Here is a 22786-nt window from a genome sequence, read left to right as displayed (position 1 = left end):
CTGCAGTGAGCCACTACACCACTGTACTCTAACCTGGGCAACAGAGTGAGACTCTTTCCAAATACATATAAACATAAAACCTAGAGACATTTCTCTTGGACTCTATGTTGTCTTGCACTGCTAAACTTGCTATTTAGACATGCTGCTCATTTTAGAGTGCTAGTCAATGTACTGTGGAGCTTTCTAGGTGAGCACTGTTCAGTAGAACTTACTGCATTAATAGGAATGTTCCTTTTCTGCACTGTCTGATATAGTATCCACTAGCCACATCTGGTTATTGAAGTAAGGCTATTGTGACTGAAGAAATAAATTTTTTTTTGGTTGGTTTGTTTTTGAGACGGAGTGTCACCCTGTTGCCCAGGCTGGAGTGCAATGGTGTGATCTCAGCTCACTGCAACCTCTGCCTCCCAGGTTCAAATGATTCTCCTGCTTCAGCCTCCCGAGTAGCTGGGATTACAGGTGCCTGCCACCATGCCCAGCTAATTTTTATATTTTTAGTAGTGACAGGGTTTTACCATGTTGGCCAGGCTGGTCTCCAACTCCTGACCTATTGATCACCCGTCTCGGCCTCCCAAAGTGATGGGATTACAGGCGTGAGCCACCATGCCTGGCCAATTTTTAAATTTTATTCAGCTCATATTTAAATATCCACATGTGTAGCTAATGGATACTGAATTGGAAGCACAATTTAAGATGATTTCATACTGGAGGGGATGGTTTCATACTGAAGAAGTGGGAATGGGCAGGATTTAATGTAATATATTTTCTTTTTAATGAAGGAAAAATGTTAGTGGCCCTTATCTGATTAGGTTTTTAAGAGGAATGTTTGGAATAACTCCTTCTATGAATTCCTGGTAAAAAAGCCAGTGACAAAGTTTTGACAATTTGAAACAGTAATAACATGTTTTTATCAGAGTCCAAAGGTTCCATCAATTACATGGCCTTGTTTTTATTCTCTTTATAACTGAATTTCAGATTTCAAGTGTGAATGTTTTAGATAACGGATTATTTTGGTATTTTAATATGATATTTTAAAGAGCTATAAAATCCTATACTGCCTCATAGCATTCTTATTTTGTTTTATGAGTTGCTTAATTAGTACTTTATATAATACTACACTTATTCTATAACTAATTTTAAAACTTATTTGATTTTGTAGGTAGCTACATCAAGCTGGGTAGCAGGCAGATCCAAAGGATATCATGAAGTTTCCAGGGCCTTTGGAAAACCAGAGATTGTCTTTCCTGTTGGAAAAGGCAATCACTAGGGAAGCGCAGATGTGGAAAGTGAATGTGCGGAAAATGCCTTCAAATCAGGTAATGATTTTTCTCTTAAGACAGATGAATTTTATTAGAAATAAACATACCACTGCCATACGTAATAATATCTTGACACTACATTGGAGGAATGTGTGCCATTTAAGGATGTGCTGTATTTGAGAGACATCTCCCTGTTTCTTTTTTATGTAACAGGGTGTCACTGTCATCCAGTCTGGAGTGCTGTGGCATGATCTCAGCTCACTGCAACCCCTGCCTCCCGGGCTCAAGCGATCCTCTCACCTCAGCCTCCTGAGTAGCTGGGACTACAGGCGCATGCTACCATGCCTGGCTAATTTTTTGTATTTTTGGTAGAGATGGGGTTTCACCATGTTGCCCAGCCTAGTCTGGAAGTCCTGAGCTCAAGCAGTCCACCAGCCTTGGCCTCCCAAAGTGCTAGGATTATAGGCGTGAGCCACCATGCCTGGCCTCTTCTTTTTTAAAAGCTCCTGCTCCAACCTTTTCTTTCTGAAACAAGAGTTAACTGTTTTTGTTTGTTGACCTGTTTTGTTGTTACCTGAGTTACAGCTTTAGGAAAATAGTTAGGTTTGTTTTCTTTCGTCATAATCTATACTAACAGTAGTAACCTTCTTTAGATATACAGTTTATAGTTAGCCACAGAGGCTGAACATCTTCATACCATTGTCTTTAGTCAACTAAAAACCTACTCTTTCATCAATAGTGGTAAGGAGTTCATGTGAGCTACTAAGGTAATACCAATGTTGGAAGCTTTTTAGAAGATAGCCAGTTGGTCTCTTAACAACTGTTAGCTGCATAGTTTTTCTTTTAGAAATTTTATACTTCTGTCATATATAATTATTTTCACAAATAACTGTGAACTTTATCCACTCCAAAAGTTTATTGTATAAGATGTCTTATATGTCTTTTATCCTTAATATCTAACATGGTGTTTGGAAAATAGAATAGTGGTCAAATGTTCTTTCAATATGCATGAGTGAATGAATGGCAAATATGTAAGTTCCTCATGTGTTGTTTTAAGCTATCCTTTGCTTATTGATTTTGAAAGTATATATGCCTTTTTAATTCAATTCTAATTTTTCCTACTTATATCATTCTTTCCCACAAGCTAAAGAAATACATTCTTCATTTACTGTTACTTGTCATTTTGCAAACTGATTAGTTAACTTGAATGAGGAGTGTTTATATATATGCTATCTCATTTAATATCTCATTTAATCCTTTGAAAAAGTAGGCGGTAGTCCCAGTTTGCTCAAGACTTTAATAAGTAATAGAATGATAATTTGGGCTGGACGCAGTGGCTCTCCTGTAATCCCAGCACTTTGGGAGGCTGAGGTGGGCAGATCACCTGAGGTCAGGCGTTCAAGACCAGCCATGGTCAACATGGCGAAACCCCATCTCTACTAAAAATACAAAAATTAGCTGGGTGTGGTGAGTCATTCCTGTGACCCAGCTACTTGGGAGGCTGAGGTATGAGAATTGTTTGAACCCAGGAGGCAGAGGTTGCAGTGAGCCGGGATCACGTCACTGCACTTCAGCCTGGACGACAGGGTAAGTGAGACTCCGTCTCAAAAAAAACAAACAAAAAAAAAAATTATAATTCAGTCCTTTTCCTAAGGTAGTCCTCTTCCTGTGATATTTTGTGTGTGTGTGTGTGCGTGTGCGCGCACGCATGTGTGATTTTTAGATTAGTTGGGAATTCAAGTCATTTAGCAAATGTCTGCTGAGTATCTGCTATACTCTAGGCACTATTCTAGGTATTGGGGATACAACAGGAGAAAATAAATTCCTGCCCTTATGTTGTGACATTCTAGTGAGCCTCAAAACTTTTCTATAGCTGCTTGTAGGACGATTCCTTCCTCCTCCTGCTATCTCCTTGAGTCAGCATGTAACCAACAATAATATATTTTTACAGCCTGGTCTTTGAAGGTGATATTCTACCTAGATTGTAGTATATTGCTATATTACCAAATAATCTGACTTTTTTTTTTTTTTTTTTTTTGAGAAGGAGTTTTTTTTTCTCTTGTTGCCCAGGCTGGAGTGCAGTGGCATGATCTCGGCTCACTGTAACCTCGGCCTCCCGGGCTCAAGTGATTCTCTTGCCTCAGCTTCCCAAGTAGCTGGAATTACAGGCACCCGCCACCACAGCTGGCTAATTTTTGTATTTTTAGTAGAGACAGGGTTTCACCATGTTGGCCAAGCTGGTCTCGAACTCCTCACCTCAGATGATCTGCCTGCCTCAGCAACCCAAAAGTGCTGGGATTATAGGCGTGAGCAACCACGCCCAAATCTGGCCTGTTTCTGTAGGTGATTTAACAAATACTGGTGTGGTAATACCAGAGAACAGAATAGTATCAGAACTTCTGAGAGAGATCCACTTCTTAAGGATTTGCCTTTAGTAATGCCAAGTAGAAGCCATATTTAATACTTGTAAAATTTGGGTGGCCTTGGTCTGGTGGGGATAGGAGTTAAGAATAAGGGTAAAAGGCTATAGGGGCTTGAGTTGCTTGCCAGGGTAACCCCCAGGGACACTTCTCTATTCTATTTTTTTTTTTTTTTTGGAGACAGTCTTGCTCTGCTGCCCAGGCTGGAATGCACTGGCGCGATCTCGGCTCACTGTAAGCTCCGCCTCCCAGTTTCATGCTATTCTCCTGCCTGAGCCTCCTGAGTAGCTGGGACTACAGGCGCCCGCCACAAGGCCCGGCTAATTTTTTGTATTTTTTAGTAGAGACGGGGGTTTCACCGTGTTAGCCAGGATGGTCTCGATCTCCCGACCTTGTGATCCGGCCTCCCAGAGTGCTGGAATTACAGGCATGAGCCACCGCACCCAGCCCCTTCTCTATTCTAGTTCTAACTCTTATTTTCTTCTAAGGGACTGGCATTTTTTTACCTCCCTTTCCACTGTTGCTCTGACTTTTCTAATTTTGTTTTGAAGTGTTGGTAAAAATGGAAAAGTAAGATATTTTTAAGCTTTCTCTTATGCCTTTTTCCTCCAGTTTCCTTCTAACTTCCCCCCCTGCCCCAACTATATTTTGAAGTCAGTCTCTCACATAATTCTTGTTTAATTTGCATCCCCTATTCCCTAATTTAGGATAGTGTGGTCAGGCAAGAATATTATGCACCTGTCAGTCACCTTCTATGTGTTTCTGCCACACTCTGCTTCCCTTATGACAGCACAAAGTATTATAATTTTCTGGTGATTTGACTGTGAGTTTCCCTGAGGGGTATGGTTGTGTCATTTTTGTTTACTTGCATATAATAGACTCAAAGTAAGCATTTAAGTGAATGGTGATTATCATTTCTTTATGATTCATTCAGGTACCTTACTGTGTTCTTGGCGCTTGCAGATAACTTCTTTTATATTATGTAATAGTACTTTCAAGTTCATGATAATTTTGTTACATGAATTTGGGGAAAACACTGAAACTGGTCAAAGTGGCACATACTTTCAGGTGTTCTCAATTTATTTTGCCAAAGTGCTTTTGAGTTACAAAGATAAAACCCTGCCACAAATTGTTTATATACAGATGATTTTCAGTAGAATTTTAGAACTCTAAGGAATCTTAAAAACAGGTTAACAGCTTTTCTAGTCATTCTCAAGTGGAGTTTAGGTTTGCTGCTTCCTACTTCATCAAAGCCAAAAGCAAAAATTTTATTTTATTTTTTTTTTCTGAGACAGGGTCTTGCTCTGTCACCCAGGCTGGGGTGCAGTGGCTCCATCACAGTTCACTGCAGCCTCTATTTCCCAGGCTCAAGTGATCCTCCCACCTCAGCCTCCCAAGGAGCTGAGATCACAGGCACGCACCACCATGCCTAACTAATTTTTTTATTTGTGGAGATGAAGTCTCACTGTGTTACCCAGGCTAGTTTCAAACTCCTGGGCTCAAGCAGTTTTCCTGCCTTGGACCCCTACAGTACTGGGATTACAATTGTGAGCCATGCCCAGAAATTTAATTTTTAAAAAAATGTTGAACGTAACGGGTGTAATGAGATGCTGTGGGAACATAGGAAGGTACTCAGCCCGACTTGAATTATCAGGAAAAGTATCTGATGGGGAGTAACATCAAAATAGCTCTCAAGAGATACATAAGAAGGCAGGTGAGATAGAGAAGCGAGTGCGTTCCAGTCAGAAGGAGCAATATGAACAAAGGAGCAGTAACGTAAAATAGCAGGGGCAAGGAAGGATCATCAGTAGAAGTTACTACTCTTACAGCATGAAGTTTAAGACAGAAAGTGATGGAAGACGTCTGAGGTTAGAGAGGTAGGTCATAGTCGGGCATGGTGGCTTACACCTGTAATCTCAACACTTTGGGAGGCTGAGGCGGGTAGATCACAAGGTCAGGAGATCGAGACCATCCTGGCTAACATGGTGAAACCCCGTCTCTACTAAAAATACAAAAAATTAGCTGGGCGTGGTGGCGGGTGCCTGTAGTCCCAGCTACTCAGGAGGCTGAGGCAGGAGAATGGTGTGAACCTGGGAGGCGGAGCTTGCAGCGAGCCAAGATCGCGCCACTGCACTCCAGCCTGGGTGACAGAGCAAGACTGTCTCAAAAACAAAAAACAAAAACAAAAAAAAAGAGGTAGGTCATAGATTTGTATGCCATGCTGGGGAATTGTACTTAATCTTTTAGGTAATGGTGAACCTTTTAGAGTTTAAAGTTGGGGAGGTTGTATATTATAAGGAGGAGACTAGCAGCATGTGGAATATAATATATATACAGAATATATATTAATAGCAGTCTATATTTTACCATGTTTGATCAATCCATTATAAATTCTCTTTAGGATTATTTGTTCAACTACTGAATCCTTCTAATCCTATTTAAGCAGTCCATATGAGAAACAGTTCACCTGATGGAGTCAGGAAATACTGTTTTGGGCTTTTTCTTTTTCTCTCTCATTCTTTATTTTAGAGGAATAGGAATGAAATGAATTAGGCACAGAACTTACTATTTGTAATGCTGTCATGATAATATTACTGTTTAGTACATGTTTGAATTGATTTGAAAAAGTGACCTTGGACTCAGTATTACTTCAGTTAAATTGAGTCTTCTTAAACTGTTATCTTTTGGATTTTAAAAAAATTATTGCTGGTTTTGGCTAGTGATGATAACATTGGCTATGCAGGAATATTTTTCTTGGCCCTGTTGTTAAATTTTACTATCTGGTATATGGGCCAAACATAGTGGCTTACACCTGTAATCCCAACACTTTGGGAGGCCGAGGCAGGAGGATTGCTTGTGCCTGGGAGTTGAAGACCAGCCTGGGTAACATAGTGAGACCTCATCTCTACAAAAAGTAAAATTAGGCCGGGCACAGTGGCTCATGTCTGTAATCCCAGCACTTTGGGAGGCTGAGATGGGTAGATCACTTGAGGTCAGGAGTTTGAGACCAGCCTGGCCAACATGGCGAAACCCCATCTCTACTAAAAATACAAAAATTAGCCAGGTGTGATGGCACAAGCCTGTAATCCCAGCTACTTGGGAGGCTGAGGCAGGGAGAATTGCTTGAACCTAGGAGGCGGAGGCTGCAGTGAACTGAGATTGAGCCACTGCACTCTAGCCTGGGTGACAGAGCGAGACTCCATCTCAAAAAAAAAAAAAAAAAAAAAAAAAAAAAAAAAAAAAGTTGCCGGGCATGGTGGCACGTACCTCTGGTCCTAGCTACTTCGGGGTGCTGAGGTGGGAGGATCACTTGGGCCTGGGAGGTCGAGGCTGCAGTGTGCCATGGTTGTGCCACTGTACTCCAGCCTGGGTGACAGAGCAAGACCCTGTCTCAAAAAGTATATGGAATATTAAAGTTCAAAGATATTGTCATGATTTCTTACATGACTAATTGTTAACAGTGTTTAACTTCATAGATAATATTTTGTAAATTTGTTTTTCTGACATTATTAGAGAATTGGGTAGTTTAGAGGTGGGAAAGGAGAACTAATATTTGAGTATGTTTGCATTCCATATATATGCTTTACATAAGTTATGTCATTTAGTTATAACTATATGATAATCTCCATGTAACTGTATTCTCTTTTTTTATGTTACCTTTGTGATTCTTCTTACAATCATATGTTTCTGTTATTGTTTAATGCCAAACACCAAATAATGTCATTATTTAATGTAATCTGTCATTCAGGGATTTTTTTTTTCTCCCATACCCCACATTGTATCTCTAACTGAAGGTTGGAGTTAATGGTGTTCTTGTTTTCATAGCTACTGTAAGTCATCGTTCCTTTCGTCTCCCTAAAAGCCTCCCCAGTTTCATCATATAATATCACCTACCTGTCCTGGGAATTTATTTCCTTGTTGTTGATGTGTTTGGCTGGCTTAGTTAACATTACTTTTTCTTATTTGTTGTGGCATTTTGGATAAAAGCTCATCTTGATAGGAATTTAATTTCTCTTGAATGCTTAACTCTTCATCCAGAAGTCTTGTGATTGGCTTTACTTGGTTTTCAGGGATTTTTATGGATCCTTAGTCCAGAACTAGATCTTAAAGTAGCCTAGATACAGAATTACAGCTAGATACGAGGAATAACTTCTAGTGTTCCATACCATTGTAGGCTTACTATGGTTAACTTAGGAAATACAAATGAACTATGATAACAGAATGATAGCCCATTTAAAAAACTGAAATCAATATTAATAAGTGAAAGTTACCAGGGGCAACAGATGAATTATACATTTAGAGATGATGAAAAAAAATATTGAACAGAAGGAAATCAACCTGAAGTAAATGACTATTTTGAAAGATTTCCACAAACACAAAACATTGTTGTTTTAATCTTCCTACATATTATTTGAGTATTCTCCTTACAGCTCTTTCAAACTGTTTGAAACTACAGTTTGAAAGAGCTGTAAGAATACTGAATGTTCCCAAAATAAACAACCGTTTTATTTTTTTAATGGTGACTCCAAAACTCAAGAGTAAAAGTTTTCTAATCACTATTAAAGTGTGTCCCTGCTAAAAATTAAGCCTATACTCAATAGGCTTACAACAACAATAAAACAATAATGTTTTGTGTTTGTGGAAATTTTTCGAAATAGTAATTTACTTCAGATTAATTTCCTGTTCATTATTTTTTCATCATCTCTAAATGTATAATTCATCTGTTGTCCCTGGTATCTTTTACTTATTACTATTGATTTTAGTTTTTTAAATGGGCTATCATTTCCATTATCATAGTTCATTTATATTTCCTAAGATAAGTTAATGGCTACTTGCTGCGGGAGAAATTCACTATATTTTCTTAATCTTAAGAGGTGGGGGAACTTAACTCCAAATTACTATCAGTTGATAATAGTGTTACTTAAACTTTAAAATGTTATATTCTCTGAGCACCTAAATTTAATTCAACTATGGATATTTGGTGAGATGACATAGTGAAAATTTTAATAAAGAGTAGGAGAATATTGGATATTGATATTAAATGTGATAACCAATACATAAAGTTTTATTTTCATGTATCTCAAGTCTGATAGATTTTGAATAACCTTAACATTTTTAAACATATTTTGTAGTATTACCTAACCTTTTATGAGAGAGAATTCTAAACATCGCTTGATGATAGCTCAAACTTTGTCTTCTGTTTTTAAAATTGTTCCCTTATAGAATGTTTCTCCATCCCAGAGAGATGAAGTAATTCAATGGCTGGCCAAACTCAAGTACCAATTCAACCTTTACCCAGAAACATTTGCTCTGGCTAGCAGTCTTTTGGACAGGTTTTTAGCTACCGTAAAGGTAAGTGTTTTAAGGTAGACTTACATATAACCTCATTTGAGTGTACGTATGCTAAACTAGAGGCTATTAGTAAACATTCTGTAAGGTAGAAAGAAGTGGAGAACTTTGCTGGAGAATGATGTATGTACCCATAAGAAGACATGGTGATGTCTTCTGCTATTGTTTATTTTTATTTTTTGATAGTTTCGCTCTGTTGCCCTGGCTGGAGTGTGTCTGCCTCCTGGGTTCAAGCAATTTTTGTGCCTCAGCCTCCCAAATAGTTGGGACTGCAGACACGTGCCACCATGCCAGTCTAATTTTTGTATTTTTAGTAGAGACAGGGTTTTGCCATGTTGGCCAGGCTGGTCTTGAACTCCCGATGTCAAGTCATCAGCCTGCCTTGGCCTCCCAAAGTGCTGGTATTACAGGCATGAGCCACCACTCCCGGCTTTCTACTATTGTTTAAAAAGCAGAAGTGTTTTTGGAAGTGTTCCTAATAGTATTCTGTAATTTTCTTTTTGTTACAAGTATTCATAACTTTTTAGCCTATGAAATTTTTTATCTCTTGATTTTAGCACAAACCATATAGCATCAGCAGAATACTTAGTCATTTTCTAACATATTGGTGTACAGAGGTGGACAAGGAATCAGACTAGAATAAAGTATAAGCCTATTGCACGTTTTTCTCTGTCACTACTTATTGAATATCCATACCGTGTGGCTTTCTGAAAAACATGAAGTGCTTTCTACAGGCTTACTTCGGTATATAACAAGATGTCATAAAACAACTTTGGTATATTTTTGTTGAATGACAGCATACAAATAATTAGGTTTTATATTGTCCCCATTGCTATGTCATTGGCTGTGTCAAGTTAGTAAGTAGGCCCTCAACATATTTAAAGCAGGAAATGAGCATTTATTTAATGGCAAGGCATGAAAAAGTAGCATAGTATTTAAACTGTAGGCATTAGTATGCAAAAGAATCTGTAAACTGGGGAAACTGTCAATTAAATGCTTTATTAGGTATACAAAATAGAAGCCAAATAATTACGGAGTGTAAGACTGAATAGCTGCTCAGTTTCAAACTTCTACTCTTAAGAGACTAAACATGACAGGACCCAATAAATAAGAAATATGAAAAAAATGAGATATTTGGCAAGATTCTCTAATTGTTCCAGAAATTTCCCCAACTTTGTTTCAGATGTTTAATAAACACAGCAAGAAACTCATGATAGAAACTACAACAATGTGTTCACTAATAATTTTTGAAAAATGTACTGTCCAAGAAAGGACACTAACCTTAAACTCATCTTTCTGTGGAATTAGCTGTGAAAAGTAGGTTAGATGTAGTAGAGAGGGAGGGAGGAGTGATGTGGACTTGTTGCTGAGATAAAAGTAGGCATTTTTCAGATTTCCCAGATTGCAAGCAGTTAGCTTTAAAAAATGTTTACATACACAAAAAATTTCTTAATTTGGGGAATATTATTTATTAAAAACTTCTAAATCAAGCTTTTTTTCTGCTGGATAGAAATGAACTTTGGTTAATTGGCTTTGGTTGAACTTTGAGCAATGGAATTGATATTTTTGTAGAATATCATATGGCTAGGATTGTAATGTTAAAAGTTAGCTCTCAGGCCGGGCACGGTGGCTGACGCCTGTAATCCCAGCACTTTAGGAGGCCGAGGTGGGCGGATCACGAGGTCAGGAGATGAGACCATCCTGGCTAACACGGTGAAACCCCCGTCTCTACAAAAAATACAAAAAAAATTAGCTGGGTGTGGTGGTGGGCACTTGTAGTCCCAGTCCCAGCTACTTGGGAGGCTGAGGCAGGAGAATGGCATGAACCCAGGAGGCGGAGCTTGCAGTGAGCTGAGATCATGCCACTGCACTCCAGCCTGGGCGACAGGCCAAGACTCCATCTCAGAAAAAAAAAAAAAAAAAAGTTAGCCCTAGACACACTTGATCTTGCAAGTGTACTTTCCTTCCTTTCATTACTGTTCTAAAGCTTTTTAATAAACTTCCTTTCCTGTTCTTAAAGTTAGCTCTGATCTAAAAAGTAATGAGTGGCAGTCACATTAATTGAATTCCATAGTATTTTGTGTATACCTGTTTCATCTGCATATCTAGGTTTTTAAAACAGTTACAAAAAGTTAAACTATTTTTGAAAAATCACTAAAGTTGCTTTTTCCCTCTTCAAAATTTTAGGCTCATCCAAAATACTTGAGTTGTATTGCAATCAGCTGTTTTTTCCTAGCTGCCAAGACTGTTGAGGAAGATGAGGTAATAAATCCTTTCAAGATAATGTTTCTTCTGTGAAAATTTCTCTCCACATTTATTAACTTGCTTTGTTTGCTAAAACAAAAATCATAAATGAGTTTCTTTCTGCCCTTTTCTCCCTGTCCCTGTTCCCCTTTGCTTTGGATAGAGAATTCCAGTACTAAAGGTATTGGCAAGAGACAGTTTCTGTGGATGTTCCTCATCTGAAATTTTGAGAATGGAGAGAATTATTCTGGATAAGTTGAACTGGGATCTTCACACAGCCACACCGTTGGATTTTCTTCATATTGTAAATATACCTGAAGTCTTTTAGTTTCTTATTTGAGTGTGTAGTTTTTGGTAAATTAAAAAATAGATTGCCTACTCATTTATTTTGTACTGGAAATAGGAAAAAGAAAACTTGATATCCAAGGAAAAATTATAAATTAGTATATATGTCATATGACTGAAGCTTAAATCGCAAACTTAGAAATTGAATAGGTTAGACTGGGCACGGTGGCTCATGCCTGTAATCCCAGCACTTTGGGAGGCTGAGGCAGGCGGATCACTTGAGGTCAGGAATTTGAGACCAGCCTTGCCAACATGGTGAAACCCTGTCTTTACTAAAAATACAAAAATTAGCCGGGCATGGTGGCAGGCGCCTGTAATCCCAGCTACTCGGGATGCTGAGGCAGGCAGGAGAATCGCTTGAATCTAGGAAGTGGAGGTTGTAGTGAGTCGAGATCACGCTACTGCACTCCAGCTTGGGCAACAGAGTGAGACTCTGTCTCAAGAAAAAAAAAAAAAAAAAAAAAAAAAAAATTGAATAGGTTGCATCAATTTCTATATGTAATTTCCTAGATATTTAAATAAAGTTAAAATGATGTTCTTGTGATTTTCAGTTCCATGCCATTGCAGTGTCAACTAGGCCTCAGTTACTTTTCAGTTTGCCCAAATTGAGCCCATCTCAACATTTGGCAGTCCTTACCAAGCAACTACTTCACTGTATGGCCTGCAACCAATTTCTGCAATTCAGAGGATCCATGCTTGCTCTGGCCATGGTTAGTCTGGAAATGGAGAAACTCATTCCTGATTGGCTTTCTCTTACAATTGAACTGCTTCAGAAAGCACAGGTAGGTGTCAGTCTAATTAAATAGTGTTCTTTTTAAGTTTTTCTATTATTGGAATACATAGAGTTACCAAACTAAAAGACATTTCTCATGTTGTAATGGCAAACCGTTCTTAAGAGTAGACAAGAGTAAAGTATATATTTTAAATTTACGGGCTAGATGATCTCTTTTCTTCATATAAAACTTATATAGTATTTTTAAGATTCCTTTTAACCATTTCTCTTACTTATTTTTAGAATTCTAAAATGTTCATAAGATTGTCAATACCATATTGTCCTTTAGTTTTTTGTAAAGAAACTTCCTAGCTACATCTGTAGGTTTTAATGTAGTACTTCTTTACTTCACTCATTTTATAACGGATGTCAGGAACAAAAATTAGAATAAGTTGCTTTTTAGACAAGCAAATAATTTATTGTTGGCTAGTAAGTGAAGTATTTATACCAAACTGGCAGATAGAAGCCACTTTCCTGAAAGAGGTTTTGCCCTGTGGCAGTTCCATTATTACCTAAGATTAGTTTGTAACTTGTATCTACAGATTATTATAAAATGCATAGGTTGATAAATTATCAACTACCTAAGTATAATGTAAAGGTTCAGTGGAGAAAATTCTCATTCAAATGGAAAGTTGGTGAGAGTGCTGTATGTTAGCAGCTACTTTGAGAGAAGGCTTACTGGTTCTATTCATGTCACCAAATAGAACTTACCGAGTTTAGATCTGTGGCAAACCATTCTCCTGCCAGCTGAATCCATAAAAGACTCATGAACCTACTTTCCCTTTATATGGCTATTTATTCTTATTTAACAGTAGTTATTCTAATTTGTTTTAATGGATTTTACTTAGAAGATTGTGAAATTCTAAGCTTAACATTTTGCAATAAACTAATTGTAGCAAAGAACTGCAGTTATTGAGCTAAAAATTTAGATTATTATAAAAGAAAAACATAATAGTTGAATTTGGTGTTTTTCTAAGAAAGTTATGATTGATCTTATAGCAAACATTTTAAGAAGTATGTCTGAAGAAAAGCAGGCAAAAAAATTTTTTTTTTTAAACAAGTATGTCAGTGCTAGAATTTTAGGCTCTAGTTTGTGAGCAGAGGGGAGCTCAGTCTTTTCATAAAAAGGTTGATGATCAGAGCAGTATGTTAGCTAGAGATCTACCTATGTAGTGTGACATGGGCTGTTTCTTGTTTTGAAGGGATATCTTAATTGTCTTAGATTGAAATAATTAAATGCTGTAATGAGAATAAATCCTAGGAGGTAGTTGCTACTTAGAATTTTTAGAAATTATGATAAACCACCATTTAAATGAATAATATGACACAGAAAATTTACTTTGCTCACCCTGGAGTGTTAGAAAGAAAAGTTGAATATTAATCACTCACATTAGACTGTGAAGTAGAGGAATAGGCTTAATAGAAAACCTCCTACATTACAGTATTTTTATTGGAACAAATGACATCTCTCTAAACGCCTTCTGACTTGTTCTCTGTGCTTATTCAAGATAGTACAGAAAAAGATTGCTCTAAAGTGTTAGTGTCAGAGGACAGATTTTGAAGCATAAATAATAATGTTGTAAATAGCATGTGTATTCTGTAGCTTTGAGATCATGTTTTCCTAGTGAAAAACACGGAAAATCTTTTGTAAGTTTTCTGGTGCTAGAGGAAGAAAGTATTCACTGAAACTTTTTTTTTCTTAGCTGAAGGAGTATTACAAACCTGGGATTTGAGAATCTTTGGAGAAATTATTTCATTCAACTCCTTTATTTTATAGTTCTGGTGTAGGGAACTGGAGACTTTCTTAGAGCTGCGTAGAGCTACTTAGTAGTGATTTAAAAGAACCAGTGCTTTTTTTCATACCACACAAACCTTAAAAATTCTAGTTCAGTGGTTTTCATAATTTGTTTTAGAAGTGGAACCCTTTCCCAGTCCCTCTTCCCCAAAGAAAATCTTGTACACACACAATCCCAGAATATAGAATAGAAAAATGGAGCTATACTTGTGTTTAAGGGCAGGTCCCCACTCAACATAGCGTTTTCCCTTCCATAGCTAGAAATCTACCTATGTAGCGTAGGTTTCGATTATATTATGTAGGTAGTGTTTGGATGTAGTTTGAAAACGAAATACAGTGAATTTTTTTTCTTTTTAAGAGATTTGCCCCATGTAGTATATAATTGCAGTGGGGAAGTTAGTGAAGAAAAGGAAGGTCATAAATCTTGGTAGAGACTTTTGGGACTTGTTCTAGCAGTTCTCCTCTAACACCAACCCATGTGGTCCAAACATGGATGGCTCCTAGTTCTTTAGGACTCATTTCTGTTTTTGCTAAGTTTGCTGTGTTCAGGTGGGGAACACCAGGTCTAATATCTTTGTGTTTAGATGTGTGACAAGGCCACAATATCAGACTTCTTCCTAGTTTTCTGTTTTTAGCATAGGAAATTCTTGCATCAGATTGATGAGATCATGCCAAAATTATTTGTGACATGATTCCCAGTGTCTTGGTTTGAGGAGAGTCCATCACAGACATACCATGCTGTGAGGAGGCCACTCTCACTAGTTCTGCCTGAGCCCCCACTTAGACAAAGTATGGTGAGTGTTCCCAGGTTTGAAAGGCAATCTTCCTTTTGTCCCTGTTAACCTCCCACAACTACACCCCCTTAAGCTCTTGCGCCACCTGTTGGTCACCATTCTGGGATCGCTAAACCTCTTTCTCTCCTTAGCCTTCTTCTGTCTACCCTTGCTGTGTTGTGTGGTTGTGCTCACGTCCTCCTCTTTCTGACTGATGTGGTCCACCCTGATAAACTCAGGCTGTTAACTCTACCTAGATTAGTGTGGTGGTCTTTGTAGTTCCTAGCTGAGCAGTAGTCAAAGTACATGTTCTAGTTTAAAACTAGAGTAGGTGCAGCCATAAAACAGAACAAAATCATGTCCTTTGCAGCAACATGGATGCAGCTGGAGGCCATTATCCTAAGTGAATTAACGCAGGAACAGTAAACCAAAACCACATGTTCTCACTTAAAAGTGGGAGCTAAACATTGGGTACACGCGGACATAAAGATGGCAACAGTAGAAACTGGGGACTACTAGAAGGGGGAGGGAGGGAGGGAGGAGCAAGGGTTGAAAAACTGTTGGGTACTGTGCTCACTACCTGGTTGACAGGATCACTTGTACTCCAAACCTCGGCATCATGCAATATATATCTAGGTAATAAACCTGTACATGCACCCCCTAAAAGTAAAAAGAAGCAAATTAAAAAAAAAAAAGAAGAAGCAGACCCCTCCCCACCAGTCTCCTGGTTCTTTTTGAAGGTGGCTGTGGTCAGACTATTCCAGCAGGTTCCTCAGTGCTTCATGCTGTTCACCAAACCTGGATCCATCTGGACCTACCATTTATGTCATTTATTGTTATAAAAAAAATACATATTCTCTTGACACCTTATAATTAGAGTTCATTTAAGTCCTTTTTATCAACTCCATTAGAGTACTTGTCTGGTGTCGAGAGTTTTGGTAGTTCCAGTATATGTGCTTGTTTTGTTTCTTCCACTGGATCTCAAGAAAGAACAAATTATTTTGGTGTCTTATAGAACAAATTCAGATTGTACTAGATTAGAAGGAATTTATTTTGATGTTATTTTGGAGAAAAGACTTACTTGGGACTTGGGTGGAAGTGGCATTCATATGGATGGTTTTGTTTTGAATAATTTCTAAGGTCTATTCTAGCTCTATCATTTCTTGTCAGTCTCCCACCTCTAAAATATAACTATTTACTTCGTTTTTTCACACAGAAAGATTATAGGGACATAGTCTTCCTCTTACTTAAATACATGTCTTTTTAGGATTCTGCCATAGTATTGATTCTGCCATGGCATTTATTATGCCCAGTGACCAAGGCATTAGAATATTTGTGGTACCTTTACCTTTCTAGGCCAATAAATATCATTCATTTGCTAAAGAACATTTCATTAAACGAGGTACAGTTAGCTCTCCATATCCATGGGTTTGGCATCTGGATTCAGCCAACCGTGAACTGAAAATATTCGGGAAGAAATTTCACAGAGTTCCAAAAAAACCTTGAATTTGTGGCACGCTGAGTACTACATTGAATCTACACAGATGAAGTGATGTGTAGGCATTCTGTTAGGTATTATAAGTAATCTAGGGATGATTAAAGTATACAGGTTGTGAGTGGGTTATATGCAAATACTACATTATTTTATATAAGAGACTTGAGCATGTTGGGTTTTGTTATCTTTTGGGGGATCCTGGAACTAATCCCCCATGGATACTGTGGGATGACTGTACTTATTTTTTAGAAATAATTTCTACACTGTAGCCCCTTTTTCGCTCCCAGTTTCTTTCATTTTTTTTTTTTTAGGCTTCCTAAAATATTGGCAGAAGCGCCATCCTTTCTCTGTGCTTTCTTCCAATGTTTTTAGCATGTTTCAGCTTGTTCTACATCCCTGGGATATATAATAAGACCTAGCCTAAATGTAAGCTTGATAGTTCAGGGACTATCTTAAGTGTTACGTAACTTTTTTTCTTTTAAGGGAGGGAGAACAAATTCTAATACTAGTTAATAGTGTCTTACCCATAGTGTGTTATCTAATGCCTTTCAAACTAGGGGAAAAAAATCAGTGAACAATATGGTAGATGCTAAAATCTGCCATTTTCTTGTGTATTTCGAACAGTTTCAGTTATTTTGCATTTGTATTATACAATGACTAACATCAACCTTTTACCATTCTTTCATCTGGTATTTTTCAGTAACAAATAATGAATGTATTTAGAGATAAAAATAATTTTGTGACCAAATGTGTTCTTGTAGAGTGCGTTATTTTCCCCTATTTTCTCTGTGGTATTGCAAACAGTCATGGTGAGTGCTGCATGTTATATGAGGATAAGTAAGACTTGGTCCAGAAATGTCCGGAATACCCAAAACTGGAAAAAAGTGATCCCTGATAGTTAAATGGTCAAGATAGGCTTCCTGAAGGTGATGGTGTTTAGCCAGTCCTGGAAGGAATGGGCAGTACAATTTCAACAGGTAGAAATAAGATGATTAAGGGTAAAGTAAGAAAGGGGAAGATTAGTGCATCATCATATAAGAGCAGGACTGTTGAGCAAGAGTGTAGACCACAAGTTGAGGGTATGCTAGGAAATAAGGCTAGAAAAGAAGGTGGGATCCGATTATGGAGATTCTTATTAATACTAAACTAAGGAGTTTAGCTTATTTCTGGTAGGCATTGGGGTGCGGCTGGAGAGAGCAGGGAAGGAATATATGATGCTAACTAAGGTTATTTTGACAATGCTGTAATTGAAAGTGAGGAAGAGACACTTTACTACAGGTAATAATTTAAAGGCCTTCCATGTACAGTCATTGTGCCAGAAACTTAGGGATAAAAAGATGAATATAATACAATGTCACACCTTCGGTCTTGTAGTCTATAATGGAAAGGCTAAATGGTTAAATAGATTATTACAATGAAATGTGGTAAATACGTTAAAAGATTTTAGTGTCTTTTTTTTTTTTTGAGACAGAGTCTTGCTCTGTCTGTTGGCCTGGCTGGAATGCAGTGGCTTGATCTCACCTCACTGCAACCTCCACTTCCTGGGCTCAAGCTATTCTCATGCCTCAGCCTCCTGAGTAGCTGGGATTACAGGCATCTACCACCATGTCCAGCTAATGTTTTGTATTTTTAGTAGAGAAGGAGTTTCGCCATGTTGGCCAGGCTGGTCTGAACTTCTGGCTTCAAGCGATCCACCTGCCTTGGCCTCCCAAAGTGCTAGGATTACAGGCATGAGCCACCACGCCTGGCCATAAATATGTTAAAAGGTTGATATAGAAACAGATGACCGTGGCATTTAGGGTGTTTGGGGTGTTGAGGGAGTCAGGGGTAACTCCAGAAAGGATTGATAATCTGTGAATTGTCCTGAAGGGTAAGAAGGAATCAGCAAAACTCCCAAATTAAAAACTTTACCAAAAACATTTCATCTTAGTGCTAAGTCTACTATTTTCTACAAAATACATATTTCTAAATTTTTCATTTACTATTTTAAAATTCTTAGCTTCCGTTCTCATCCCTGATTAAAAAAAGATTTTTTTTTATCCTTTGGCTTCTTACATTCTTAATGAATGTGTTTATGAGTACTTTGGACTCCACTGAAAAAAATTACAAGAGGCCAAGAGAGTAGGATGAAGGGCCTTCTAGACAGGGGGAATAGACTGAGAAAAAAAAAAAAAAAAAAGCAGACGTTGGATACAAAGAAGTAGTTTCTGTTCTCATATAAACGTTCAGCATACACTGCAAATACAAAACTCAAGTTCCAAAGATAATTATATTAGAAATACAGATTTGGACCTAATTTCTAAGATGATGATGATGGATGGGTAGCTGGATAAATAGATGAGTTGGAGGTAGAAGATGTGGGGAGAGAAAAGACTCAGCGGGGATGGAAAGCACAGGGAGGAAAAATGGCCACCAGAGATAACAGAGCAGCCTATGTTAATGATCAACTGTGTGTTTGTTTTTTTTTCCTGGCCCAGATGGATAGCTCCCAGTTGATCCATTGTCGGGAGCTTGTGGCACATCACCTTTCTACTCTGCAGTCTTCCCTGCCTCTAAATTCCGTTTATGTCTACCGTCCCCTCAAGCACACCCTGGTGACCTGTGACAAAGGAGTGTTCAGATTACATCCCTCCTCTGTCCCAGGCCCAGACTTCTCCAAGGACAACAGCAAGCCAGAAGTGCCAGTCAGAGGTACAGCAGCCTTTTACCATCATCTCCCAGCTGCCAGTGGGTGCAAGCAGACCTCTACTAAACGCAAAGTAGAGGAAATGGAAGTGGATGACTTCTATGATGGAATCAAACGGCTCTATAATGAAGATAATGTCTCAGAAAATGTGGGTTCTGTGTGTGGCACTGATTTATCAAGACAAGAGGGACATACTTCCCCTTGTCCACCTTTGCAGCCTGTTTCTGTCATGTAGTTTTAACAAGTGCTACCTTTGAGTGTAAACTAAGGTAGACTACTTTGGGAATGAGAACATGCAAAATCAGGAAAGGCTGTAGAAGGAAATATACCTTAACAGGCTGATTTGGAGTGAGCCAGAAAAAAAAAATAAAACTCTCATTATTTGTGTGGCTAATTATAATGCAGCGTTATTTAAGCACATAAAGACCAAAAAAAAAAAAAAAAAAAAAAAAAAATCCAAAAGATCCAAACTTTGTTTAAACTTAAAAAATCTGTTTGTAGTATGTCAGTTGCACTTTTTTTCTGCCATAATGTAACGTAGCTTGCCCCGTCAAAAATTCAGTTAAAATTCATGGCCAGCAATCCTCTTCCCCCTCAGCATCCTGATTTAATTTTCCTGTTGCTTTTGCTTGCTTCTCCATTTAATAGTTACTGAACTTTATGCATGTTGATCTATATTGATTTTAACTGCAGTTGAATGAACAAATTATTTCAATGTGACAGCCATGACTCAAGTTCCAATTAGTCTGAAAAGGGTACTTTGGAATTGTCCCATATTAATCAGAGACAGCAATAGAAAAAGTTCTCATATTACCAGGTTGATTTTTGTGTCTCATTTCAAATTTTAATTTAAAATTATGGTTTTCATTTTTGTTTACCTTAAAGTGATGCTTAAAAGTGGCATGTAATTAGGACACTTAGATTTATTGAAAGCATTTTTGACATTTGTATAAAAGAATTTGTGATAAATATATCCAGGTGCTCACCAAAGAAACATGTATGTAACAAATTAGATTTTTCTAACTGATAGTTTTCACTCATTTATAATCAGTAGGAGAGACTGTCTAGATGTTGGGGCAGCTCTATGATTTGAGTCTGTAACATGTTATAACTGAATTTAGTACCCTAGTTTTGTTAAGCTATTAGGATTTTCTAATAGAACTTACTCCCCCTGCCTCCCCAGCCTATGTTTCTTTTAATGACTTCTGGATCCTGAGCTCCCTTTGCAGTCTGAAAAAGGTATTGCAGTCAGAACTGTGTACTGATGATAAAAGCCTCTGGTAGCAATAAAAAGTTGTCCTTAACTTTTGTTTTGTGACTTTTTTCTGGTTGTGAAGAGGTACAGGTTCCTGATTGGCTAGGCACTGTTATTTCAACTAGAGAAAACAATAGAAAGACCAAGAATACACTTACTGAAAATAAGAGGATCTGAATGTGATTGAGGGATATAGGTTTTAGACATAAGAATTTTTCTTTCGTGGTATTTTTTCACTGGTGCACTGTGAATCCTCCAAATAGTAAATTTACATCTTAATGTGACTGCTTGTGAGAGTAGGCTCAGACCCATATCTTTAAAATGTCATTTTTAGCCATTTTTTAATGTTCAGATTTAGCAGAACGAGTATTTTCAGGTCATCATCTGATTTGTAAAAAATTCTTGTGGTAGGGTTGACTACCTGTTTTATGACCTTAAAATCCAGTTAAATGGGAAGCATTTACTCACATGTCAGTACAGGGAGTGGGAGGGAAGACAGCAAAGGACTGGCTTCACAGACATTTCAAAAATGTCCTATCCTGATCTTCGTCTGTTTACTTCATCTGAATTGTGGGAGCTCTAAGAAGTTGACAACTGCATATGTTCACAGTATCTGCAAAATGACACAGATACTATGAAACTTCCTCCTATTTAACAGATGAGGACATAGTTGTGTTATGTAGAAAGCTAGGGATAAAACTGAGTTTAGAGTCAGTATTTCATTTGTAGTCCAGTAGCTGCAAATTGAGCAGAATGTTAAGAGGACAATAGGATTTTCACTTTTTGGTCTTAAGGTTTTCAACATTTACAAATTGCTGGTAAGTTAGTTTGGAACACAGCATTCTCACGGGACGCTGAATCGAGTGGGATAGTGGGTTGCTAGCCTTCATGCGTCAGAGCTTATTTAACCCATCGTTCAGTTCAGTGATAGTACTTTGGACACCTGGCCCTCAAAAGCAGTTTAACCTTGGCCACCGTTTCAGAGGCCTGAGCCCACTTCCTCACGACTTACTGTGGGCCCTTAGAGAACTGTGGCTTGTGACAGAAAGAGCCTAGTATTCTTGAACAGTGTAGAACTTTTCATTAATGTTCCGGTCGGGTGCGGTGGCTCACGTATGTAATCCCAGCACTTTGGAAGGTTGAGGCAGGCGGATCACGAGGTCAGGAGTTCAAGACCAGCCTGACCAACATGCTGAAACCCCATCTCTACTAAAAAATACAAAAATTAACCAGGTGTGTAATCCCAGCTACTCGGGAGGTTGAGGCAGAAGAATCGCTTGAACCCAGGAGGCGGTGAGCCGAGATTGTGCCATTGCACTCCAGCCTGGGCAACAGAGGAAGACTATCAAAAAATAAGAAAGTTCCTGTTGTTCAATTAGTTCCCTTTTTACCTGAAACTATTTTCAGCCTATCCCAAGTTACTTGTGTTAAACTTTGGCATCACATCACAAACTCAAGATCCAGAAACTTAAGCATTCTGCACATAATTGTTTTGTGCCTCCTGGTGGTTAAAAAACCTGTCACTCCGTGAAGCCTCTGGAAAGGCAAGGGAATATACCTGATGGGGATGGTAGTTATTCTCTAATCCTCCATTCAACCAAAAAAAAACAAAAAAACAAACCTAAAGAACATGTTCTAGCCCTTGAAGATCAGACTAGAAGCTAAATATTTTACTTCATTCTCTACGAGATGAATATAAAGTTAGTTATATAGCAAACTAGAAGTTTTCTCTACAGACAGACGATGTATTAGTTTGGAGGGAGAAGGGAAAGCTGGGAATGCAGAGTGCTCCCAAATGTCAGTAAAAGGTCAAATATGACCAGTTTGTCATAAATGTTCCTGACGTCGCCTTTGGCTGTGAAGGAAGGTAGAATGCAGCTCTTCACTCAGCCAAGTTGATGAGAATCTGAACCTATGTTCTTGTTGAGAGAATTAAGACACTGGTGTTTGTGCCCCCCAAGAAATACTATGTATTTTCTCCTGTGTTGTTAGACCCAGCCACTTGTGTGTGTGTCCTCTGTACTCTTTACAAACCTGAATTTTCAAGCTATTAAATTTACTCCTAGATTTCCTGAAGCAAGTTATGCTTGAGCATTAGTGCCCAAAGCAGCATGGTGGCTTTTCACTTGAGAAAATGTGGTTAAGCTACTGATGCACAGCCAACATGATGAGGAGCTTATCTTTATCTAAAGTAGTTTGCACATTTTCAGCTGGAAAGCGAAGATACTATGTCACAGGTTCTCACAAACAACCTGGCAGAATGCATCCCCAGTTTAACAGGGTTCAACTTCTAACTCATCTCAAACGTTTACCCTTTCTATTTGACATCATGAAGTTTTGTCTAACATGTAAATGTTACTTCTAAAGCCTCGAAAATTCTTTCAGTCTTTATG

At 38.1% G+C, this 22786-nt stretch overlaps 2 protein-coding genes across 8 annotated transcripts in view; one reads left to right on the top strand and one right to left on the bottom strand.

The window, feature by feature from the left end:
- The window catches only part of CCNI (cyclin I), a 31753-nt gene extending 11311 nt beyond the window's left edge, over positions 1 to 20442 (top strand). For 2 of the 3 annotated variants that reach the window (XM_024245797.3, XM_054554099.2), the window contains exons 2-7: positions 1160 to 1316; positions 8903 to 9031; positions 11216 to 11290; positions 11436 to 11576; positions 12169 to 12399; positions 18930 to 20442. In XM_024245797.3, coding sequence (XP_024101565.2) covers positions 1203 to 1316; positions 8903 to 9031; positions 11216 to 11290; positions 11436 to 11576; positions 12169 to 12399; positions 18930 to 19373 — 1134 coding nt within the window. In that variant the 5' untranslated portion in view covers positions 1160 to 1202 and the 3' untranslated portion in view covers positions 19374 to 20442. The remainder of the gene's footprint in view (positions 1 to 1159; positions 1317 to 8902; positions 9032 to 11215; positions 11291 to 11435; positions 11577 to 12168; positions 12400 to 18929) is intronic. The other variant, XM_024245798.3, reaches the window with a different exon arrangement.
- Positions 20443 to 20708: 266 nt separating this feature from the next.
- The window catches only part of SEPTIN11 (septin 11), a 97909-nt gene continuing 95831 nt past the window's right edge, over positions 20709 to 22786 (bottom strand). For all 5 annotated transcript variants that reach the window (XM_009240116.4, XM_009240113.4, XM_063723225.1 and 2 more), the window contains one exon: positions 20709 to 21006. In XM_009240116.4, coding sequence (XP_009238391.1) covers positions 20973 to 21006 — 34 coding nt within the window. In that variant the 3' untranslated portion in view covers positions 20709 to 20972. The remainder of the gene's footprint in view (positions 21007 to 22786) is intronic.

Source organism: Pongo abelii, chromosome 3 (genome assembly GCF_028885655.2).
Source record: "Pongo abelii isolate AG06213 chromosome 3, NHGRI_mPonAbe1-v2.0_pri, whole genome shotgun sequence".
NCBI classification, from domain to species: Eukaryota; Metazoa; Chordata; class Mammalia; order Primates; family Hominidae; genus Pongo; species Pongo abelii.
Note: the sequence above shows the minus strand (reverse complement) of the source record. Positions and strands in the feature narration are given on the sequence as shown.